A 21,291-nucleotide genomic window follows, 5' to 3' on the forward strand; every position below is an offset into this window, starting at 1 on the left:
CTTTAAGCTCTGCGAGAGGAAGCCCCACTACGGGAAGCCACCGGGCTCCTCCGCTTCCGGCGCTGCGGCGGCTAATTCAGCCCGTACCTTCAGTCCCTCATCAGGTAACCCGAACCCGAGGTCGCAGCCCCGGGTGGGCGAGTGTGGGGAAGACCCGCCCCACCGGGGCGCAAGCAGGCTGCGAGGGCCCACGGGCCGGCGTCCGGAAGTGGGGGGTAGCCCGCCTCCCTCCCTTCGTGCTTCAGGCAAAGCCGCGGACCCTCGGACCCTGCGCCCGGATACTTCCCCGGCAGGCCTGACCTTGCCGGCTGCTGGAGGGACGTTCCTGCGCCAATCCACAAGCATCTCCCGAGCACATACAACTGCACTGCTAGGCAATGGGGACCCACTGTAGGTTTTTGAGGTGAATGCAGGGAAGGTGATGTGCAGAGAAGGTCTGAAGGCAGGAAGACCCGTTAGGCAGGTAACAGCAGGTGAAAAGAGTAGGTGACACATGGCGATGATAGTAGGTGTGGAAAGGGAAGCCTTTGGCTTCATCGGACCAGATAGGAGAGAAGGGGTAGAAGGGCTTTGAGGATGGGCGATCTTGAAAGTTCTGACGGTGAATTGGACATCATATCTGAGTGGAGGCGAGGCGATGGTAAACTTAGGGTTAAAAAAATTAAAATGAAACAGGCACATTTCCCCTAATATTGCCCTTTTGCTTTATCCTATATATCCTGGAAGGAAAGCCTTCCAGAAGAGAAATAAATGAAGTTCTATTTTTCTTGGATACCCTCATGACATCAAGTTTCCGAAGGAAATAGAATGCAGAGCTACCTTTCAATTTATATGCTCTTAAGTGTTTTGGCTTTGCCATCTAGGCTAAGAAACAAAGCTACAGAGAATGCAAAAGGGTAGTCTCGCTAAGTTTGGAACTAGAAAGTGCTTCCTGTAGCATCTTTATGTTAGGGCTTTATCCAAAATTCTGAAAGGTCTTTTTACATTTTATCTGAGTGCTTGGAGTCAGGAGACCTATGTTCAGATCCTGTAACACACTGGTTTTGTAAGATTGAATAACTCAATTTATCTCCCTGATACCTCAGTCTCCTCACATGTCAAATGAGGAGATTAATATTTATAGTATCATCTAGTTCTGAGGAAAACACTTGATAAACCTTTAAGCACTATGGAAATGTGAATTATCTCTTTTGCAGGTAAAGAAGTGAAAGAGGTTAGGCAACTTGACTCGAATTATAAACACTAGATCATTGTGTGGAAAGAAAAGAAAACCTGGGTTTTCCTTTCACTTAGTTTCTCTGCTTAGCTCTTAGTGAGCATTTATTATTTAAGTAGGAGTGCTTTCCTTTCTCTGTGTGTGGGCAAAACCAGAAACATGCAAATGAAAGCAGGATTCAATAGCTCAGTAACAGTGTAGCCAAGACTGCTTATATCAGGATCTCCTTCCAAAGCTCTGTTGGTGCTGAGCAAGTGAGGCATTTTGTAATAGTGTATCAACTTAGCTGGTCAATATTTATTGGCTATATTGGACTTATATAATATTGAGTCCACTAGAACTTCTATGGGTAACATGTTAAGATAAGAAATACCTTAACTATGAATGTTAGCCAAATAAAAAGCATTGCATAAACAGTGAAAAGGTTATGACAAAACATTTTTCTCTCTAGATCTTTCTTTAAATTATGTGTGTTATCTATTACTATCTGCTTGTAAGTAGCTAATTCATTTTGCATTATGACAATACAAACCAATAACATTTCCTATGACTCTTCCCACCCCCTTCACATGATAGTTATTTGGTGGTTTACATACAGTATTTAAAATCCATAAGCATAATTTTATCCCAGAAAAATCTGTGCTATTAAAAAAAATGTAAATACCTGTAGTTTTTCCTTATAGGCGCAAACTTATTCTTTGGGGATTAAAACAGGTTTCCAATGACATTTAGTAATATGCTTTATTTTAAATTCAGGAATATTTGTCCCCAAATAAATTAAAAACATTTTTCTATTTATTGCTACTATCTTAAGTACTTTCATGACAGTGAAATAAACATTGAACTACTGTTCTGGGGGGGGGGGGCGGGGGAAGGCTTTGATAGACCCAAAATATTCAGTTGATTGTTTTATTCAAAAACTATCTGTTGAGCTTCTACTTTTTTTTTTTTTTGGTGAGGCAGTTGGGGTTAAGTGACTTGCCCAGGGTCACACAGCTAGTAAGTGTCAAGTGTGAGGCCGGATGGTGCTCTATCCACTGCACCACCAAGCTGCCCCTGAGCTTCTACTTTTAAGACACTGGCCTAGGTGCTGCAACACCAAAATAACTCATCTGACTAGGTGGTGTTTAAGTAAACAATTGGTTATTGATCATTTCAATTCAACAAACATTAAAGGCCTATAATGCTTACAGCACTATGCCAGGCATTGGAGATATTGACAAAAAAATTCCTAACCCTAGGGGAGTTTATAGTACACTAGTACAGTCTGATGCCACAGTGCTGGCTTAAAGGGGAAAAAAATTGTTGAATTTTAATAACTTTGTCTCCCTGATTTCTTAGAATGACAGCCCTTATGAGGAAGTTCGTCCATCAGACTGTGAAAACTGGAATTAACTGCAATGTTAGATATTTTGGTACACAGATTGTGCAAAAGGCAGCACTAGTACAGTTTGGGGATATCACTGTTGTCAAAAGACTACCTCTGCCAGAATATGCTAAGGCATTTTGTACTGCTGGAAACACAGAAGATAAAATGGACATGAAAAAAAAAATGTCAAAACCAACTTTTGGCAATGTTGGGAGAAAAATTCATCACCGAATTCTTCAGCTATTTGATGGCAATGGGAACAATTTAGGAACGATGCACCGAGCTGAAGTGATTCGTCTAATGGAGGAACAAAACCTGAGACTTGTTTTACGGAAAGCTGATGCAGATCCTCCAGTGTACCAGCTAATGACAGGCAGCCAGATTCATGAAGAACAGCTTCAACTTAGAGAGAAAAAAAAAGTTCAATCAAAAACTGGTGGGTATTTTACTAATCATGTCAAACTGCTCTTGGAAATTGTAACGATTATAAGTATGTCTCAAGTCATCTGTCTGGGAAGTCTTACTTCCTTTTCCATTTCTCACTTTACTGTTTTTCTCATTTCAATCAGACTTTTTTTTTTTTTTGGTCTCCATTTCTTCCTTACCATCTCATAACATCTCTGTTTAAAAAAAAAAAGATTAAGCAAAAGTATCCACACAAGTACTTTCTTGCCATTAAGGGAAGGAAGAAGGTCCTTATTAGGTATTTTTCTTTTCTCATAAATTCCTAGGGGTTAAAGACATTCTTTTTTTGTTTTGTTTTGTTTTGTTTTGGTTTTGGTGGGGCAATGATGGTTAAGTGACTTGCCCAGGGTCACACAGCTAGTAAATGTCAAGTGTTTGAGGCCAGGTCCTCCTGAACTTTGAACTCAGGTCCTCCTGAAACCAGGGTTGGTGCTTTATCCACTACACCACCTAGCTGCCCCCAGGACATCCTCTCAGTTTACTATTGTGCACAATCAGATAGGTACTCAGTATTATTTGTGTTGTTAACATTAAAATATTTACTAATTTATTAAATGCTTATAACAGTAAAGCCTTTTAGAGAGCAAAGTACACTGAACCTAGAGTTATGTAACGATTGGAATGACACCACCTGCTGGAGAATTACTGTAGAAAAGCTCTGCCATGAGATGAAGGTCACTGAGGGCAAGACCATGCGTCTTTTCTTTGGCGTCAGGAAGTGATGTTTGCTTGTGGGAGGTTAAGAAGGGGGAGGCTGGTGCTCTGACTCGCTCTTTTTCCTGAGGACTCTGGTGGAGAAGGGAGCTGGAAATATGTTCTCCCTTTAATAGATAGAAGAATCTAGGCCTTTCTCTCTCTCTTTACCAAATTCTTATTCTCCTTAATAAATGCTTAAAAGTCTAACTCTTGCTAAAGCTTATAATTTATTGGCAACCACTCATTAGATATTTTAGACAGTATAGCTAGAATTTTAGCCCCTTACAGTTAGGAGATATGAGCTTTATTTTTTACTCTGCCTCTTCCTAGTGTATTGTTTAAAATCTAAATTGTGGGTCCTAATCTGCCCCACCCCCACCCCCAGTCTTGGGGGTGGGGTGAGGAAGCTGACTAAAATCACTGATAAATTCAGCAAGAGTTTAGGCTTTTAAAGATTTATTAAAATATATAAGTTAATGAAGAGAGAGAGAGAGATTGAGAACAGATTCCTTATAGCATGGAAGTCCTAACTTAGATCTAATTTGGTATAGCTAGAGAGAAAGAAATCAATTTCCTTTCCTAGGAGCCCACGTGAAATCTCTCACCACCAAACCAGGGGACTCCTATTCTCCCTCTGCCGCCATATGCCACCTCCTCCTCACCAAAAAAAGACTTCCTCTATGAGCTAGTGTCCCCTTCCTAGTTTCTCTCTCCTTCCCCCAAAGGGGAGGTCCTTCAAGATGATTGATTGAGAGTGGTCTCTTGCTGACCTCAATAATACACCAACATGTCACTCAGGGCCAGCCAGATGTGGTCCCCATCCAATCATCCTTAAGTAGGTACTTAGTTTCTCATTCTCACCCAATTCAAACAAGACTAAATCAATCAGGTAAGACCCCTGGGTGTCTGCCAAATTCCATTATTTTATCACACTAGACAGTGAATTTGGAATAAACTGTTTAATCTTTCTGAGCCAGTATCCCCATTTGTAAAATAATAATTTGTCTTGGTTATCTTTTGCAATATGGTGAAATTCTGCAAAAGTAGTTTGAAAACTAGAAATCACAGTAAAAACAAAACATCATTATTTTCTTCCACCAAAGTAGTATTCAGATTCCTTTTTTGTTTATCCAGTTACATCAGCATGGAACAAAAGGTATTATCTTGTATGGGATAGCAACTAGCAATTTGGATCCTTGGTCTAAAAAAAAAGGAAGTGGATTAACAGGCAAAAATTGTAGCAGTGATGCAATTCTCAAAGAGTATGCCGACAGAGTGTGAGCTTTGGAGTACAGTTCTGGCCTCCAACTGTGGTTGCAAGACTAGCCAAGGTAAGTTTTGAAAGTTGTGTCAGTAGAGGGTTCATCACAAAGTTAACTTTTTTTTTTCTTTAGTGCAGCAACTCAAAACTGTGGAAGCATGGGAAAAGTTGCGGTCTGCATCACTGGAAGAAATATTAACAATGCTGCACTTGCATATCTTTTAAAGTATGATGGTGATAACTAGAGAGAGATTCAGCCCTATCTCATTAATAGTAAGCTTGCAAATATCATTGTCTTTAATTAGGACCTCCTCAGTTAAAGGAATTGACCTTTTCTTCAAATATTGCACAACACGATTTGGACACCAAAATGAAACAGATTCATCAATGGATTGAGAAAAAATATCAAGTCCAAATTACAATAAAGAAAGGGAAAACTGCAGACCCAGAAGATAACATGGTAAGTAGTATCAGGTATAAACACTTTTAAGACTAAGATAAAATTACATGCAACTGAAAGTGTCCAAACATTTAATTGTAAATGTTAGCTGCTGGGTCATTATTTAAATAGTATCAGGATCACATATTTAAAGCTAATGAGGGAACTGGGACACCAAAAGGTTAAATGACCTGCCCAGGGCTAGTCAGTATTTGTACTATGTGCCAGGCACTAATCAATACAAAGACAAAACCCAGTGCCTGCTATCAAGGAACTCACAGTCTAATGGGGCAGAAAACATGGCAGCAACCATGTACAAACAAGATAGAGATAGGATAAATTGGGGATAATAAATAGAAGGAGGGCACAAGCATTAGAGATCAGGAAAGGCTTCCTGTAGAATTAGCTAAAGTTAGCTAAAATTGGATTTAGCTGAAGCTTGGGGGGATTGGGGGAAGGGGGGGGCAGTGGGCCTTGGAAGCAAGGAGGTGGAGATGAGGGAGAGAATCCTAGGCCTTTGGGATGGAGACAGTGCCTAGAATCAGGAGGTGGAGTTGTCACCATACTGCAGAATTGGAGCAGAGTAAAGTACAAAAAGGTAAGAAAAGTGGGGGGGGGGGGGCAGCTAGGTGTCGAAGTGGATAGAGCACCGGCCCTGGAGTCAGGAGTACCTGAGTTCAAATCCGGCCTCAGACACTTAACACTTACTAGCTGTGTGACCCTGGGCAAGTCACTTAACCCCAATTGCCTCACTAAAAAAAAAAAAAAAGAAAGAAAAAGAAAAGTCGGGGGGAGCCCATTGTGAAGGGCTGTGAATGCCTAACAGGATTTTATATTTGATGCTGGAGGTGATAGAGAGGCAGTGGAGAATGGGGATTGGGCATATTGGTCAGAATTTGAATGCAGTTCCTCATTCCAAGTCCTGTGCTGTAGGCACCACCTGGCGCAATGGTAACTAAGCAGGTTTGGAGGTAGGAGATAAAGCATGCCACCTGTCAAGAATAGCTGCTTCCAATTCCTGGCAGTTACCTCCTCATTACCTGCAGCCCTTCTCCCCCCTCCCCCCCCCTTTGAAAGGAGGCTTAAGACCAATCTGCCGTTCCAGAATTTGGTCTTGCTGAGTACAGATACAGTGTTGTCCTTAGAGATAGTTAGAGGTTGCCACTCTTTGTCATTTCAAGCTCAGTGCATTTTATCTTTTGGTTACTTGGCCTTCACTTTTTAATAACTTTGCTTATTCTATAGGTTTTCATTAATTATAAGTTGGTGTAGATTGTTATATTAAATTGGAAGTGCACAACTGATTAATTGGATTTACTCAAGATTTACACCGAGCTCATTTCCAAAAAGGCTTAAATAATTAAACACCTAAAAGAGGACAGTAACAGACTAGTGTATAATTAATTAAGGTAGGAGGAAGCATGGTGTGATAGTGTTCTCAAATTAAAATTATATATCTGAATTGCACATTACAGTTGTATTACTTCTACTAGCTAATACTTTTCACAAAGTCTTGTTAATCTCAACTACATATTTATCTGAACAAAAGGATTTGGGGGCAACAGCCAGCATTCTGGCTTTGAGATCCCTGGTCTTAAGAAAAGTAAATGGGTTAATAGTAAATGGGTCACTTAACCTCTTGGTCCTTTAGTTTCTCCACATATAATTAGAAATAGAAAAACTGCCTCATCTGACAGAAAATTTGTGAAGATAAAGTGTCAGAATGTACAAAAGACCATTCATATATTCAAGAGATATCTAATACATAGCTACTATGTGCAAGCTATTGCTAGGTGTTAAAGAGGAAGGAAAGGAATCTGAATCTGATCTGTCAGATAGACTTAAGTCAGGCTAGTCCAGGATTTTCATGACAGTCCTACTTTTGAGAAAATAAGTCTACTTTTAAGAAGGCTTTACAAAAGTGCTAAGCTTTGTGAGGCTATGTATTCTAATTTTTTTAGTTCAGAAATATGGTCTCTGAAGATATATTAACTGCTTTCCAGAAGCTTATATTCTAGAAGAGGAGGTCAGACATCAGACAAAATTGATTCAATGGGGGAAAAAAATCTGTCAATTAAGCACTTATTGTGTGCAAGCTGTGTGAGTTAGAGACGCATAAGGGGCCTGTTACAGAATGAGGAAGGTCTTTGTCAAGTCCTGCCCTGAGTGCTTCAGGTAACTGAAACTATAAACTACACAGGTGTTGCCAATCTCTATCAGTGAAGGGACTTTCTATACTTGGAGCTGCGCCCTGCCCCCCCCCCCCCCAATCAGTGCACAGGAAACAAAGATAAAACCATACATGGTTCTTTCTTTCAATTTGGGGTGTTTGGGGTGGGGTGAAGGATGGAAGATTAAGGATGGAAGATTATGTACAGATCATTGGTATAGAGGTGCTATAGGAATGGATAAGATTCCTAAGGGAGACTATTGAAAGAAGAGGGTCAAATGCAAAGAATTGAGGTCTTAAAGTATAATCATGTTTTGAGTTCCTGAAAAATTGAGGATATTGAGACCAACTAAAAGGCAATTTCAGTAATCCATGTGAGGGAACAAGGATCTAAATCACAGTGGGAATAGGAACAAAAGGATAAAGACCCAATATAAAGAGTGATTGAATTGGGGAGGTGGAGGGGGGGCGGGGTGTAGAGAAGGACAAAAGTTAAAGATGCCTCCATGGTTACAAGACTAGGTATGTTAGGATGATTGTTGGTACCATTAAGAGAAATAGAGGACTATGGAATAGAAATAATTTGTGCAAAAGTAAAGGAGCTTGGTTGTGCAAAGCTTAAATTTGATATTATAGAAAGGATGTTCAGATAAAAAAATCTAAGAGCTAATTAATTCTATTATTAGGTTATTATTATTAGGTTGATGATTAAGCTTTCCTTAAATTAACTTAGATATAATGAAGACAGCTAGAATCAATTCCACAATACTGGATATTGCTAGGTCATGTAAGCATTATTGTCTCATGATGTTTTTGGTTTGGCCATTGGACTTTGCTCAAGGTTCTCTGACATTATCAACACATGGTTATATAAAAAAGGTTCATAACTTAGGATTTTTTAAAATGAATTTATTTTTCCAGTCAAAAGTTAATGCAAGTCAGGCAGCTCCTTGCCCATAGTAACCACTTACTGAACTAAATTAGATCTATGTAGGTAAATTTCCTCTGGGAGCCTCTTTTCAATTAACCATGCTACATGTATCAATAATTAATCTTCGCTTCTGTGTCAATGCATATTATTCATACAATGGTTTACCTTGCTTCATGTTTTTAAATGCTGTTTAAAAGTACATTAGGCAAAACATATTCCATACAAAGTTTCCTCAGGAGGTATTTCCATGGGAGGTCTGAATTCATCTTATAAAAGCTTAAAATAAAATATTTGTAGTCTTGATATTATGTGATTTTGTAATTTGTAATACCACCTTTCTTTTTTGTCAAATCTTCCCATACCTTCCTCATTGACAGGAGCACCTTCCTAGTGGATGGAGGAAGAGGGAGCCATGCCCCACAAGTGTCTCCCTATTTTGGGGGGGGGGTCTTTTTTGGTTTTTTGGGGGTTTTTTTGCAGGGCAATGAGGGTTAAGTGACTTGCCCAGAGTCACACAGCTAGTGTCAAGTGTCTGAGGCTGGATTTGAACTCAGGTCTTCCTGAATCCAGGGCCGGTGCTTTATTCACTGCGCCATCTTGCTGCCCCTCCCTATCTTTTGAAGCATAAAGGTGGGGGAGAAATAGAACATTTGGCAATATAGCAGGTTTTCTGAAACCTTGTCATACCCTCCCAAATCTCTGCCATACACATGCACCACCATACACCACTGTTACTTTCACTCACAGCCACCATAAGGAAATCATTCATAGCACTTAACCCTTTAGCCTCTTGCTATCTTTGGGTACCAGTGGCCCCTACCAAACAGGTTAGAAACTTCTTAAAAGGAATATTTCTCTATCAGGTGATGTTCACTTATGATTTTCTGCTCCTAATTTGTAGCAATTATTTTGTGATTGGCAGCAGTGTTTAAAGTCAGGGCACATTATTTGCCAGTGTTGGTCAGGATACCTGGTGCTTTAGCTGATCAAAATCACATCTAGATTTTTCAACCTCAGCTTTCCTATAATACCTAAGCTCTGTGAGGAAAAGAATCACATCACAATCCAAACTCCATAGTATTTAGTTTGGGTCACATCTGATATAGGATCAGGAAATACTTGACAATCCTAATTTTTACAGATATTTATGTTTTGACATGAAAAAGTACATAAGACAAGGAACTACATGTAAACTTGATTTTGCTTATTTTTTAGGAAGAGTTCTTTAATAAAATTCTCAAGACTATGCCTGAACTAGCTACTTTTGCATCCAAGCCCAAGACCACAAAAAGTGGAAGAGCTGCAACCTGTGTTTTTCGCCACTTGAGTAATAAAGAGATGAATGAATATAGAAGAAGTAAAGAGACTCAAACAAATAGAGACACTCTGAATAAAGAAAATCGTGATAATACAGAATCAAATATTCTGCAGCAATGATGTATTTTAATATAAAATTTTAAGGACGAGAAGGAACATATTTTTTTAATAAAAAAGCTATTTACATAAATCTACATATGTGATATTTAGCCAAGAGTCAGCGTTGCAACAGTTGAGAGCATGTTTTCTTCAAAACAGTCTGATGACTTGTCATTTTTAGGCAATGTTTCTTTAATTTTGGGAGGAATGTATCCACTGAGGCGAGAGGCCAGGCTCCGTTTTCCAGAGGGTCGTTTCACCTTTGGGAATTTAAAATAAAGTCAATCACACATCCATACAGACATTTCTTTGGGTAATTTTTATACATTTAAGTGACTTCTTGAAATTTAAATATGTCATAAGTGTTTCTTTTTGTTGAATGTTGTAAAGATTTCCTACCAGTACAGCTAGGTGGGCAACTTATCCATGGATAACTTACTTAGAAAGCTGCCCAGGGGTCTGAGAAGTCAAGTCATGTGCCCCTGGTCACACAGCCAGTATGTGTCAGAAAAAGAACTTGAACCCAAATCTTCCTGATACCACAGCACTTAACCATATTCCTGTCTCCCAACATTGTCTCCTCTTAAGAGCTAAAGTCAGCATCAAATTAAAAGCAAGGAACAGAGAAATAAACCTGTCTTAAGTTATATGTTAACATGAAATCACACTTTTCATAAGTTCCAACTTACTTTTAATTTTCTCTTGTCAGGATCATGCATAACGGCATGTCTTGTAAGACTCTGCTGCAATGAAGGGGATGGGAGGGAGAAAAGTTAAAACCAGGTATTCTTTATATTCAAATTCTGAACCTAATAAAAACGTTGAGTTAAAAACCTCAAAAAATCTCAGCCTCTCCCAATATTAATTGCTTCCATAAAAACATTAAAAGGGAGAGTTCCAGAAAAATAGAACTCAAAAGCTAATAAGCCAACAGTCTAGGAAGGCCAGTCTCAAGCAAGGAATGAATGACTACATCTGTGTATTCCAGCTAATAAACTTGACCTTATTACACGTGCTCCATAATGCCAGGGTTTGGGTTTTTTTTATCCCTATGTATCAATAAATGTCCAGAAAAAGTAACCCAAAGTCTAAGTGAACATATAATAATAGCAGTAATTTCATCATATGGTCATTATTTAAGTTGTTATTCTGGTTCTACTCACTTCACTTTGCATCAGTTCATACAGGTTTTCCCATTAATGATAAGACTGCTTAGCCAGATTCACTGAATGTTTAGTAGCTGGCCATAAGGAAAAATGACAACTTACTTTCATGGCGAATGATTTTCCACAGCCAGCATGCTCACAAATAAATGGGCGCTGTTCCTCATGAAAGGAAAGAATATGGCTTTGAAGATTGAACACAGTCGTGTATGATCTGCCACAGCCTTCTCTTAGACATCGGTACACCTCCCGTTCTGGAGCATGTATTTTCTTATGCTGCTTAAGGTGGTCTTTGCGTTTAAAGGTTTTTCCACATAGATCACATGTTATCGCCTCTGTTTAGGACAGGGAAGGAAGAGAACACAAGTGTAAAACTAGGCTAAGTTACAAATTTTTCTGGATCATAAGGAATAAAGCAGTCCTAAGTTATGTGACTCAGATCCTGAACTGTGAAGTGTTAATTAAGATCAATATAATTTTTAATTAAGGCAATACAGAGGGGAGAAGGGAATGAACATTTATATTAGCGCTGACTATATGCTTTTACAAATATTACCTCATTTGAGGGAACCCTAATCCAGTTTTCCATATCTATCAATCAATGACTTTTTTTCTAAATCTTGTCAAGATTTCCACACTATATAATCCAGAGAGTTTGTTTATCCCATTCCCTTGAAATAAAGACCCCAATGTGGTGACTGGAAACATGGCATCTTTTTTTTATTATTATATTTTTTTCCACTTCAAGTAAAACCAATTTTTAACCTTTGTTTTCTACAATCTTGAGTGCCAAATTCTCTCCTGCCCTCTAACCCCTTCTCCTTCATTGAGAAGGCAAGCAGTTTGATAAAGGGTTATACATGTACAGTCATGCAAAATATATTTCCATGATAGTCATGTTATAATAGAAAACAGACCCCAAAACCCCAAGAAAAATAAGAAAGCAGTATGCTTTCATCTGCATTCAGATTCCATAAGTTCTTTATGTGTTCCACTGATTTTCAGAATTTTAATTTTGATCTTTAATTGGATTATTAAAATTTGTTTTCTAGCTTTTTTCAGTTGCGTGCCCAATTCATTGATCTTTCTTTGAAGAGACTTGATATCATGGATTCAAGTTTTTCTATATTGCTAATTATTTCTGCTGTGCAGGTTGTAAGGTATAACATTTGTTCTTTTTTGTTATCCTTTTAATGTAATTTTAATTTTTCATGAACCATTCTGGAATAGCTTATTGTTTACCTATATTCTCTTAGGATTCCACAAGATTCTGTGTTTATCAGGTACTGACTCAATTTCTTTTGTTTTATGATCTTACAGAATTTTCTTTCCTTTGAAACTTTTATTGGTTTTAGTCTTTTCTCATAATATTCCCATCAATCACTTTCTGACTCCTTCCCTCTTTAATGGTACATATAACTATATAACCATGTAGAACTGCCTCAGCCTCCTCCAATATTAGGTAATTTGCTCAGTCTCTGCTGTAAGTAGCATAGTAGCTTCTGGGAGGACAGGCCTGGCCCCAATCAGATTTAAGTTTTCTTTCCTTCAGGGTTTAGTGCAGCCACTCAAACTGGCCCCTTACCTGAGGGTAGATATTGGCAGACTCTGCATGCAAATTCCCTAACACAGAAGCCATCCCAGATAGAAGAAAACCCAATCTCCCCATCCCCTCTAATTTGCCCATCCCCACCAGATAGGCAGTCTTCTGGTTGGTGCAGTAGTGTCGGGGATGGGCAGTGGGTGGGTGGGGGTTCCGACAAGCTCTTCAACAGGATGGAAATTCCTTTGTGCGTCTTAGGTACAAGCCTTTGGGTCAGTTTGTACACTCTATTGGAAGATGGAAGCTGATGGAGGAGTGCTGAATGAGCATTTAAGTATTATCAATCTCCCCTGTTAAGGTATTATGCTGTTATTTTGTTAGGGTTCTTGCTTTCCGTCCTACCTGTATTCTACCTATGGTACATAATTACTCTTTTGGATGGACTTTTTTTGTGGGGGAGGCATTTAGTGGGGCCTGGAGAAAAAAATCTAGTTCACCATCTTGTTATAATATGACAATTAACATTATGTAATATATGTAATTTATTATTACCTTGATGAGTTTCCTTCATGTGTTTCAATAGCTCTGTCCACGTTTTTGCCACAAAGGAACAACTCTTTTGGCACATATATCCTATTTTTAAAAGTGGTACACTGTCAGTTTAGTATAGATCATTTCCATCAACAGATTTACTAAATTATTAGATAAATGCAGAGATTATGTGATACCAATTTTATAAAAAAGAAGGTGCTCCTAGCATCTTGGGCGAACTTATGGAAGTAAACTTATGAAGAACCTGCCAAGAGTTGAAAAGAATGGCAGGTATGGATAGGATGAGATCTGATCTTGTATCATTGGAAGACGTTCAAATAAGTAAAATCACAGATTCATTTGAATATATAACAATATATTCTTAAACTACATACATATATATGTATACATATCTCATACATACATGTACACATGCGCGCGCGCACACACACACACACACACACATCCTCTCTCTGAGAATTGGAGAGAGATAGCATGGCTTAGAGGATAGAGGGCAGCTTTGGAGTCACATCTTTGACACATACAATAAGTCACCTAACTTCTCAGTCCTCCAGGAAATGCTCTAAGACTTTAAACTGCAAAGAAATGACCAATCTTCATTGGAAGATGAGTCTCCTCAATGGGGAATTATAGATCTAAACCAAAAAATGGAAGGGCAGGGAAGAAGCAAGTTAGGGTTAAGGAGACCACAAAAGTTAAGATAGTTAATTTTGATTATATGAAATTGAAGACTTTTGCATAAACAAAATCAATGCAGCTAGTTTAAGAAAGGAAACTACCCTACTGGGTTAACAGTTCTCCCCTTGGTTATAACTGTACAGATTCCTCCACTGCTTTAGTTTTATTTTTAAATAAAATTTAAAATTAATCTTATTTAATGATGTGACCTTTCAAGTTGAGTTCATTTAGAACTTATATGGTTTAAGATTAAATGTAACTGGGAAATGTTTAACAAAAAAAAATACAAATAGAATACAACATAATGTTAATTTGTGGTTTTCTAAGCCAATTCTTGCCCACAGGGATTAGTTTCTATTTGAGCCATAACTGGCATAAGATCATGTCCAAACCTTTTTTCTCCCAGACTACTTTTCTATAGTTTCTCAGAAGTTCTTGTAAAACAGTTAAGCTCCCAATGAAATTAGTCTGTTTCAATGATGCACTTTTCTATTTTTAACCAAATAAGTTTGATTATTGCTTACTAGAATTGGAAGTCTGCAAGTGCTATTCCCCCCTTCATTCCCCCATTAGTTCCCTCCAAATACACTGTTGTTATTTTGCCTAGCTCTATAAAGTATTTCCTCATTAGTTTGACTAGTATCGTACTAATGGGCTTGGAACCAGGAACAAGACCCAAGTTCAGATCCTGCCTCAGACACCAAATAGCTATGTTAGAAAGACCCTTGGTCTTTCTAACCTCTATTGCCTCAGTTTCCTTACCTATAAAATGAAGAGGTTGGACTCAGTGATCTTTAAGATCTTTATTTAGCTCTAAAACCACGATTATACTGTTATGAAAAAAACACAAACCATGAATTTCTTTTCCATTATTGAGGTCATTATTTCTTATAAGAGTATGGTGTTAGTGGATGTATATGTCAGGTTTGTTTTCATGGACTGTCTACCTACATTCTTACCCCCATCCAGTAGTCCTTGCATTGACCCTACATAAACAAAAGCCCTTAGGCTTAGAATTGCTGACCTACCCAGCTGGGTTTTCTCCCTCTCATAAGCTTCCAATTCTATGCATTAGCATGAGGCAAAAGGAGAATAGTGAATTTCTCAATGGCACCCAATTCCAACATATGGACTTAGAAATTCATAAAGCACCAAGACTGGATTATTCTGAAGACACACTGTTGTTATTTAGAAACAAATAGAAAAATAATAATACAAATAGAAATAATAAATAATAGCAAGTAACAAAATGAATAGAAAGGATTATACTCTCAGCTTCTCAGAACCTTATTTAAAATACCCCCTAAAAAGTCTAGGGCTTATTCACCAAAGATAGCAAAGAAAGAAGAAAAATGCCCATAATTAAAAAAAAAAAATTTGTAGCAGCTCTTTTTGCTTTAGCAAAGAACTGAAAACAAAGAGGGTATGTCCAATATCTGGGGGCTGGCTGAACAAATTATGGTATATTAATGTAATAGAATATTATTGTTTCATAAGAACTAAGGAGAGGGATGGTTACAGAGAAACCTGTGAAGATTTGCATGAACACTTTAAACTTATTCTGGGGAGTTAGGGGGAAAAGGGGTAAGCAGGAAGTCCAGACCTATGACCTGTGATATCACTGGTATACAGAGCTTGTAGTGAGTAAATTTTCTCTTTCAATGCAGATTAGCAATTACTTTGCAACCTAGTTTTAGATAATTCCGATGAGGTTTAAGTGAATTGTTCAGGTTCACAGTACCAGAATATGTCAGAACCAATATCTGAACCCAGCTTTTCCTGATTCCAAGGCTTACTCTGCTATCCACCACTCCATGCTGTCTCCTTTAAAGTCACTTAATATATTGAAAAATAAACCCATAACAATATTAAGATATTTTTGAAATGTATATAGTATTTTTTCTTCCTAAAACTCAAATTATATTAATATAAATTTGATATTCCATATTTCAAAGAACAAATAGTACAAAAAAATTTTAAAAGCTTAAAAACAAAAGAGATTGTGAAAAGTTTACATGGTAAATTTGCATAAAAAGATAGATGGTATTCCCTTCAAAGACCTGTTTTTTATGAATACAAAATTCCATAGACATTGGAAAACATTATACGATATTATTGTGTTGATAGACAAATTTGGGAAAAAAGACACTTATAATTTAGAATAACCACACTCAGAAAACAGTTCAGGAGGATTTGATACTTGATGTATTTCATACACAAGGCCCATTTGATAATATGTATGAAACCTGAAGATGCTGCCAATTATTTAATATCAGAATTAAGTATCCAATCTTTTTTTAACCTATATATCTTATAGTCTTCCAGAATGAAGATACAAAACAATAAGGAAAAACACTGAACAACATTCTAGAAAACAAATGCCCATTCTCTATAGTATTTGTTGTGCAGTATAATGCGACTGCTGCAAGGGAAAAACTAAAATTACCTTCATGTATCTTCTCATGTCGTTTTAGATGGCCAGGGGAAGAAAAGTGTTTTCCACAGCCTTCATTGTTACACCTAATAATCAACATATTGGGTATTAGCCAGTCCAAATCTACAGCCACATTTAGTACACAGCTCAAAATTTAAAGATGACAAACAAATCAGTTTGCCTTGGTTCTTCTCAAATGCAACATCAGAATTCAGCGGCCTTCCTCCTAAACCTTACCCTCTTCTGAACTTGCTTGTTACTGTCACAGGTGTGACCATCTTACCCAAACTTGAAACCTTGTGTCATCCTCAACTCCTCGTTTTTTCCTGACTCCATGTATCCAGATTGTTGTGAAATCTTGTCACTTCTACCTTCACATCTCTCTTCTTTGTCTGCTCCTAACAGCCTTCTCAATGCTCACCCTGCCTCAACTCTCTCCTCACTCCAATCTATCTTCCGCTCAGCTACTAAAGTAATTTTCCTGAAACATAGATCTGCCCATATTCCCACTGCCTCCAAGAGCTCCAGAGGCTCATTACCTTCAGGATCAATTATAATAGTAATAACCAGCAAATTGATATAACACGTGAAGGTCTGCAAAGTGCTTTATGGGTAATCTCATTTGTTCCTCACAATAACCCTGTGAGGTAGACACTATTATTTCCCTATTATACAGATGAGGAAACCAAAGAGGAGAGAGGTTGGGTTGCCTGGGGTCACACAGCTAGTAAGTGTATGGGGCAGTTTTTAGGACTTCAAGTCCAGTACTCCATCCACTATACCTTCTAGATGCCTAGGCCTTCATTTGGCTCCTCACACCACCGCCCCTTCCTACTTTCTCAATCTTCTACATTTTACTTCCCCCTGACACACTCTATCATCTAGACACTGGCCCGCTTACTGTTCCTTACATGGTACTCCATCTCCTCTCTTCATTCCTTAGCACTGATTTTTCCAGTGCTTGAAATGCTATCTTCCTCTCTCCCTCTTTAGTTTCTTTGACTTTCTTCAAGACCCAGCTCAAATCTCAACTTCTGCAGGAGGCTTTGCCTAGTTCTTCTGAAATGATCTTCAGTCTACTACGTATTTGTCTTTTATATGCTGGTCTATGTATATGCTGTCTCTTTGGGCTGTCTTTGACTTTCCTTATATCCCCAGCACTTATCACAGTACCTGGAACGTAGAAAGTGCTTAATAAATGCTTGTACTTGAGTCCCCATCAATACATCCCTCTTTCCTACATTCCCTCTAACCCCTACACATACTGAACTTGAAAAACTGAATTTGTAAAACTTTGTGAAGTCCAAATCACAGGTAAATTCCAATTACTGAGCTGGACAGACTTAGGACAAAGGTTAATGCAAGACTATTATGGGGAGGGGGTGGGAATAGTTTACCTTAGGTTCTTTTCTTGGCAGGCTTTCTGATTACATATGACACTAAAATGTTATTGTATTTCTGCTTCCTGTACATAAGTGAAAAACATACAAGGCTAAAAGGGAGATATGCTGCTAAGTATATTCATGGAATCATGGGACCTGGCAAGGACCTCCAGACGTTATTCTTTCTCCCAGATGTGGAGGTGTATAGGTCACTTAGGACAGCCCTAGTCTACTTCTAAATGATGCCACAGAGTTGTGAATCTCTCTGGAAAACAAGGGCAGTAGATACTGAGGTGCAACCATGAAAAAAGGAAAAAAAAAACCCTAGGGTGGAGCTGCTTAAGCAAAGGCATCAAGAAAAACATGAGTCAAAGAGGCAGCATAGCATGCAGGGACAAGATGCAACAACAGCTGCAGCCACAAGCCAAAGGACCCTCTCTGCATCTGCAGTGTGCCAAGGAAGGCTGGCTGAGTGTCAGTCTTTCCAGCCACACCTGCCCATGGATAGGAATCACCATCAATAAAGTCTTAAAGTATGCTATGTGTCATCATCTCCACTAATGGAACTTTCCTTGGAAACCTATTCCAATGTGAAACCATCATTCTACAGGCCTACCAATTCCACTTGGATGACACCTTCGAGTCATTTCCTTTTGTTCTGTAGAGAGAGGACAATTCATCAGCATCTTCCTCACATTTCCCTTCATATACTTAAAGTCCAATCTGAGCAGTCAAGCCTTCTTTTCTTCTTCAGGTTAAACCACAGTTCCACTAATGTTCCAATAAGCTATTTAATCCCTTAATTCATTTTTCATTTGGACAAGCTTAGCTAATTCAAAATGCTTCGAAATATAATTGATGAGAGAGAATAAATCAATCTTTAATGGATTATAAGTACCTTTAAATACCTACTTGAATAGGGGTTCGTTAGTATGTTGGCACTGGTGGACTTTCAGCTGTTGATGTTTCTTAAAAGACTTGCTACAACCTTCAAAGTCACACTGTCAAGAGAGATTTATTAAAATTTTAGAGGGAAAATCTATTACCAAAAAAATGATAGCTTACAACATAATTTCCTCTAGAGATTAATATATAACTTAGGCAATGTTTGCTTTCTCCATTTAGTCAGTATTAAATTCTTTTGTTTCTGAGTTTTAAAGAGGTCAGAAACTTTTTATTTGGGGGGGACGACAATAAGGGTTAAATGACTTGCCCAGGGTCACACAGCTAGTAAGTGTCAAGTATCTGAGGCTGGATTTGAACTCAGGTCCTCTTGAACCCAGGGTCACCTAGCTGCCCCAAGGTCAGAAACTTTTAAAGAATTTTTAAAATTTCTGCAAAACCAATCATACATAATACTTACTACATATTGTTTTTGTTGATTTTCATGTTTTCGATCAATGTGTTTCTTCAAGTTAGATTTTGTGTTGAATTTCTGACCACAGCCAGTAGCTGTACAACTATAAGAAATCATTAAAGAAAGTCAAAAAGGAAAAAAAAAAGCAGTTTTACTTTATGTCTGTTGACCCTCATATTTTCCTTAAGAAATTACTTACTCTATCAATATGCAATTATTATATGCCAAGTACTATAATAGGTGCCAGAGATACAAACATAACAACTAAATAATCCTTGAAACTAAGAAGCTGCCAACTTAAGGACTAAATTAAGTCCATCAAAGCAGGTTTCTTGTAACATAGCTTTTAGTCATATAAAGAAATATGGATCAATACAAAGTAACCAGATGAATAAAAGATGTTCGGTGTACAGAATCTCATTTTTTAAAGTCTCAGCTCATATCAGGTATAGGAGTAGCTCTCAAGTACTGCCTGTCCTAAAAACAAATCCTCCCCACCTTTGAACCAAAAGTAAATCAAGAGATTAAGGACTTGATTGTCCTGGCTCCAACCCTCTGAATGGCATTTCCAACAAGACCAACACAAAATCTGCCTTAAATTAGATTTACAAGAAGGGAAGAACCGCAATCCTGGGTCAGAACCATGGTTTACCCAGACAAAATTTCCATAAAGGACAGAGGAAGAGACATTAATCCATGGAAATGAGAGGTGTTGGGGCTTATTGGAGATGATATAGCCACTTAATAAGTCTCTTGGGGGGGGGGGAGGAACAGGACAGGGCAATCAGAGTAAAGTGACTTGCCCAGGGTCCCATAGCTAGTAAGTGTCTGAGGCTAGATTTAAATTCAGGTCCTCCTGCTTCCAGGCCCAGTGCTCTATCCATTGAGCAACCTAATTGCCCCTGTGACTCTCATTTCCACTAGAAATTATGAATGTCACCCATGACCTCATCTAAACTTTTTTCAAAAGCCATATTTTGAGTTTCAAGAGAATTTGGCAAGAAAGTCCAAGGGCATTTAAGGATAAAAATGAAAGGACAAGAAACATAAGAAAAATAGGAAAAAACATGCCAAAATTTGTATAACTATTTTCATCATCAAGGACTAAGACTTGGACTCTACCATCAAATCTTACATTATGAATGTGCTTACAAAGGGAGTAGAACAAAAACAGGAAAAAGCAGCTAGATTCAACCAAGTGTAAAGGAGATCTACGCTGGAAGCAACATAATGGTGAATTAGCAGAAGGTTTTGCTAAGTATCTAAGTAGGTGAAGATACCAAACATGTAGAAAAATATCTCAGACCTTAATATATATTTAAAAAAAGATTATGAGAGAAAAACCAGTAACTATTAACTTATAAACCTACTTTCTCAGCTATATAAAGTCTTTGACATAAGGCTATGCAGAAATTGAGGATATCCTCAGATTGCATTAGGAAGGAGCAGGTAAGTGATATTCTGCGATGCTCTGCAGCTTGGTAAATGCTTTTTTATCCATTCATTTATTCAATCAGCAGACGTCATCTTTACCATCTCACAGTTAATTGAAAAATGTAGAGAACATGAGAAAATACTGTGCTTTTTATCTGCTGATTGTGGCAAAGCATTTTACTCAGTGGAGCAAAATACTACCTGAAAGGTGTTTCCTACTCATATATCAAAATCATTCTATACACCTTGAGGTAACAGATTAGAAAAAAACCTGTTCAATGACCTTCTTGTTGTAAACATCAGATACTCAAAAGTTTTTGCCACTGTGATATAAGATTTCCATGTCAGAAGTGAAACTGAAGAGGGATTCCTTGTAGACGGTTAGCAACATCAGATGCTCCTGTTTGTAGATGACACTGCGCTTCTCACCACTGCAGAATCCTCTACAAGAAAGCCAAACCACTCAAAAGGGTTTGGTCTGACCATTCACACAGGAAAGACTAAGTGGATAAAGAATGCCCATTACCTAGATTGTGACATGCAGAATGGACAGGTTATAGACTTTGTCTATCAGAATAGGCATATGAGACAAGGTGTACATATGCACAGCACAATGTACCCAGAATTAAAAACAAGGATAGGGGCTACAACACCTTTGAGAAACTGCAAAGCTCCTTTAGTGATGCCAAGATTCTTGCAGAAATAAAGGCTAATCTTTTTAATATCAAAATTCTATTGGTATTGTACGGCTGTGAGACACAGAACACAAGTGACTCCAGAGAAAT

At 38.1% G+C, this 21,291-nt stretch overlaps 2 protein-coding genes across 3 annotated transcripts in view; one reads left to right on the forward strand and one right to left on the reverse strand.

Moving 5' to 3' along the window:
• Positions 1-10,002, forward strand: MTIF3 (mitochondrial translational initiation factor 3). The gene is made up of 4 exons (XM_043990661.1): positions 1-104; positions 2,558-3,021; positions 5,313-5,467; positions 9,763-10,002. The coding sequence occupies exons 2-4, from the start codon at positions 2,559-2,561 to the stop codon at positions 9,982-9,984; spliced, it is 840 nt and encodes a 279-aa protein (XP_043846596.1). The 5' UTR covers positions 1-104; position 2,558; the 3' UTR covers positions 9,985-10,002.
• The window catches only part of GTF3A (general transcription factor IIIA), a 19,069-nt gene continuing 7,748 nt past the window's right edge, over positions 9,971-21,291 (reverse strand). The window contains exons 3-9 of one of the 2 annotated variants that reach the window (XM_043990660.1): positions 19,079-19,175; positions 18,628-18,716; positions 16,346-16,419; positions 13,222-13,302; positions 11,232-11,461; positions 10,653-10,703; positions 9,971-10,223 (exon numbers count right to left, since the gene is read on the reverse strand). In XM_043990660.1, the coding sequence (XP_043846595.1) occupies positions 10,071-10,223; positions 10,653-10,703; positions 11,232-11,461; positions 13,222-13,302; positions 16,346-16,419; positions 18,628-18,716; positions 19,079-19,175 (775 nt within the window). In that variant the 3' untranslated portion in view covers positions 9,971-10,070. Of the gene's footprint in view, positions 10,224-10,652; positions 10,707-11,231; positions 11,462-13,221; positions 13,303-16,345; positions 16,420-18,627; positions 18,717-19,078; positions 19,176-21,291 lie in introns of both variants that reach the window. The other variant, XM_043990659.1, reaches the window with a different exon arrangement.

This window comes from Dromiciops gliroides, chromosome 3 (genome assembly GCF_019393635.1).
Source record: "Dromiciops gliroides isolate mDroGli1 chromosome 3, mDroGli1.pri, whole genome shotgun sequence".
In the NCBI taxonomy this organism is placed as follows: Eukaryota; Metazoa; Chordata; class Mammalia; order Microbiotheria; family Microbiotheriidae; genus Dromiciops; species Dromiciops gliroides.

Bases quoted from the DNA above. Each gene is read 5' to 3' on its own strand.
- MTIF3 (XM_043990661.1), top strand. From the start codon at position 2,559: ATGACAGCCCTTATGAGGAAGTTCGTCCATCAGACTGTGAAAACTGGA. The intron at 3,022-5,312 runs GTGGGTATTTTA...GTCTTTAATTAG, and splicing joins AAAAGTTCAATCAAAAACTG to GACCTCCTCAGTTAAAGGAA. The intron at 5,468-9,762 runs GTAAGTAGTATC...CTTATTTTTTAG, and splicing joins CAGACCCAGAAGATAACATG to GAAGAGTTCTTTAATAAAAT.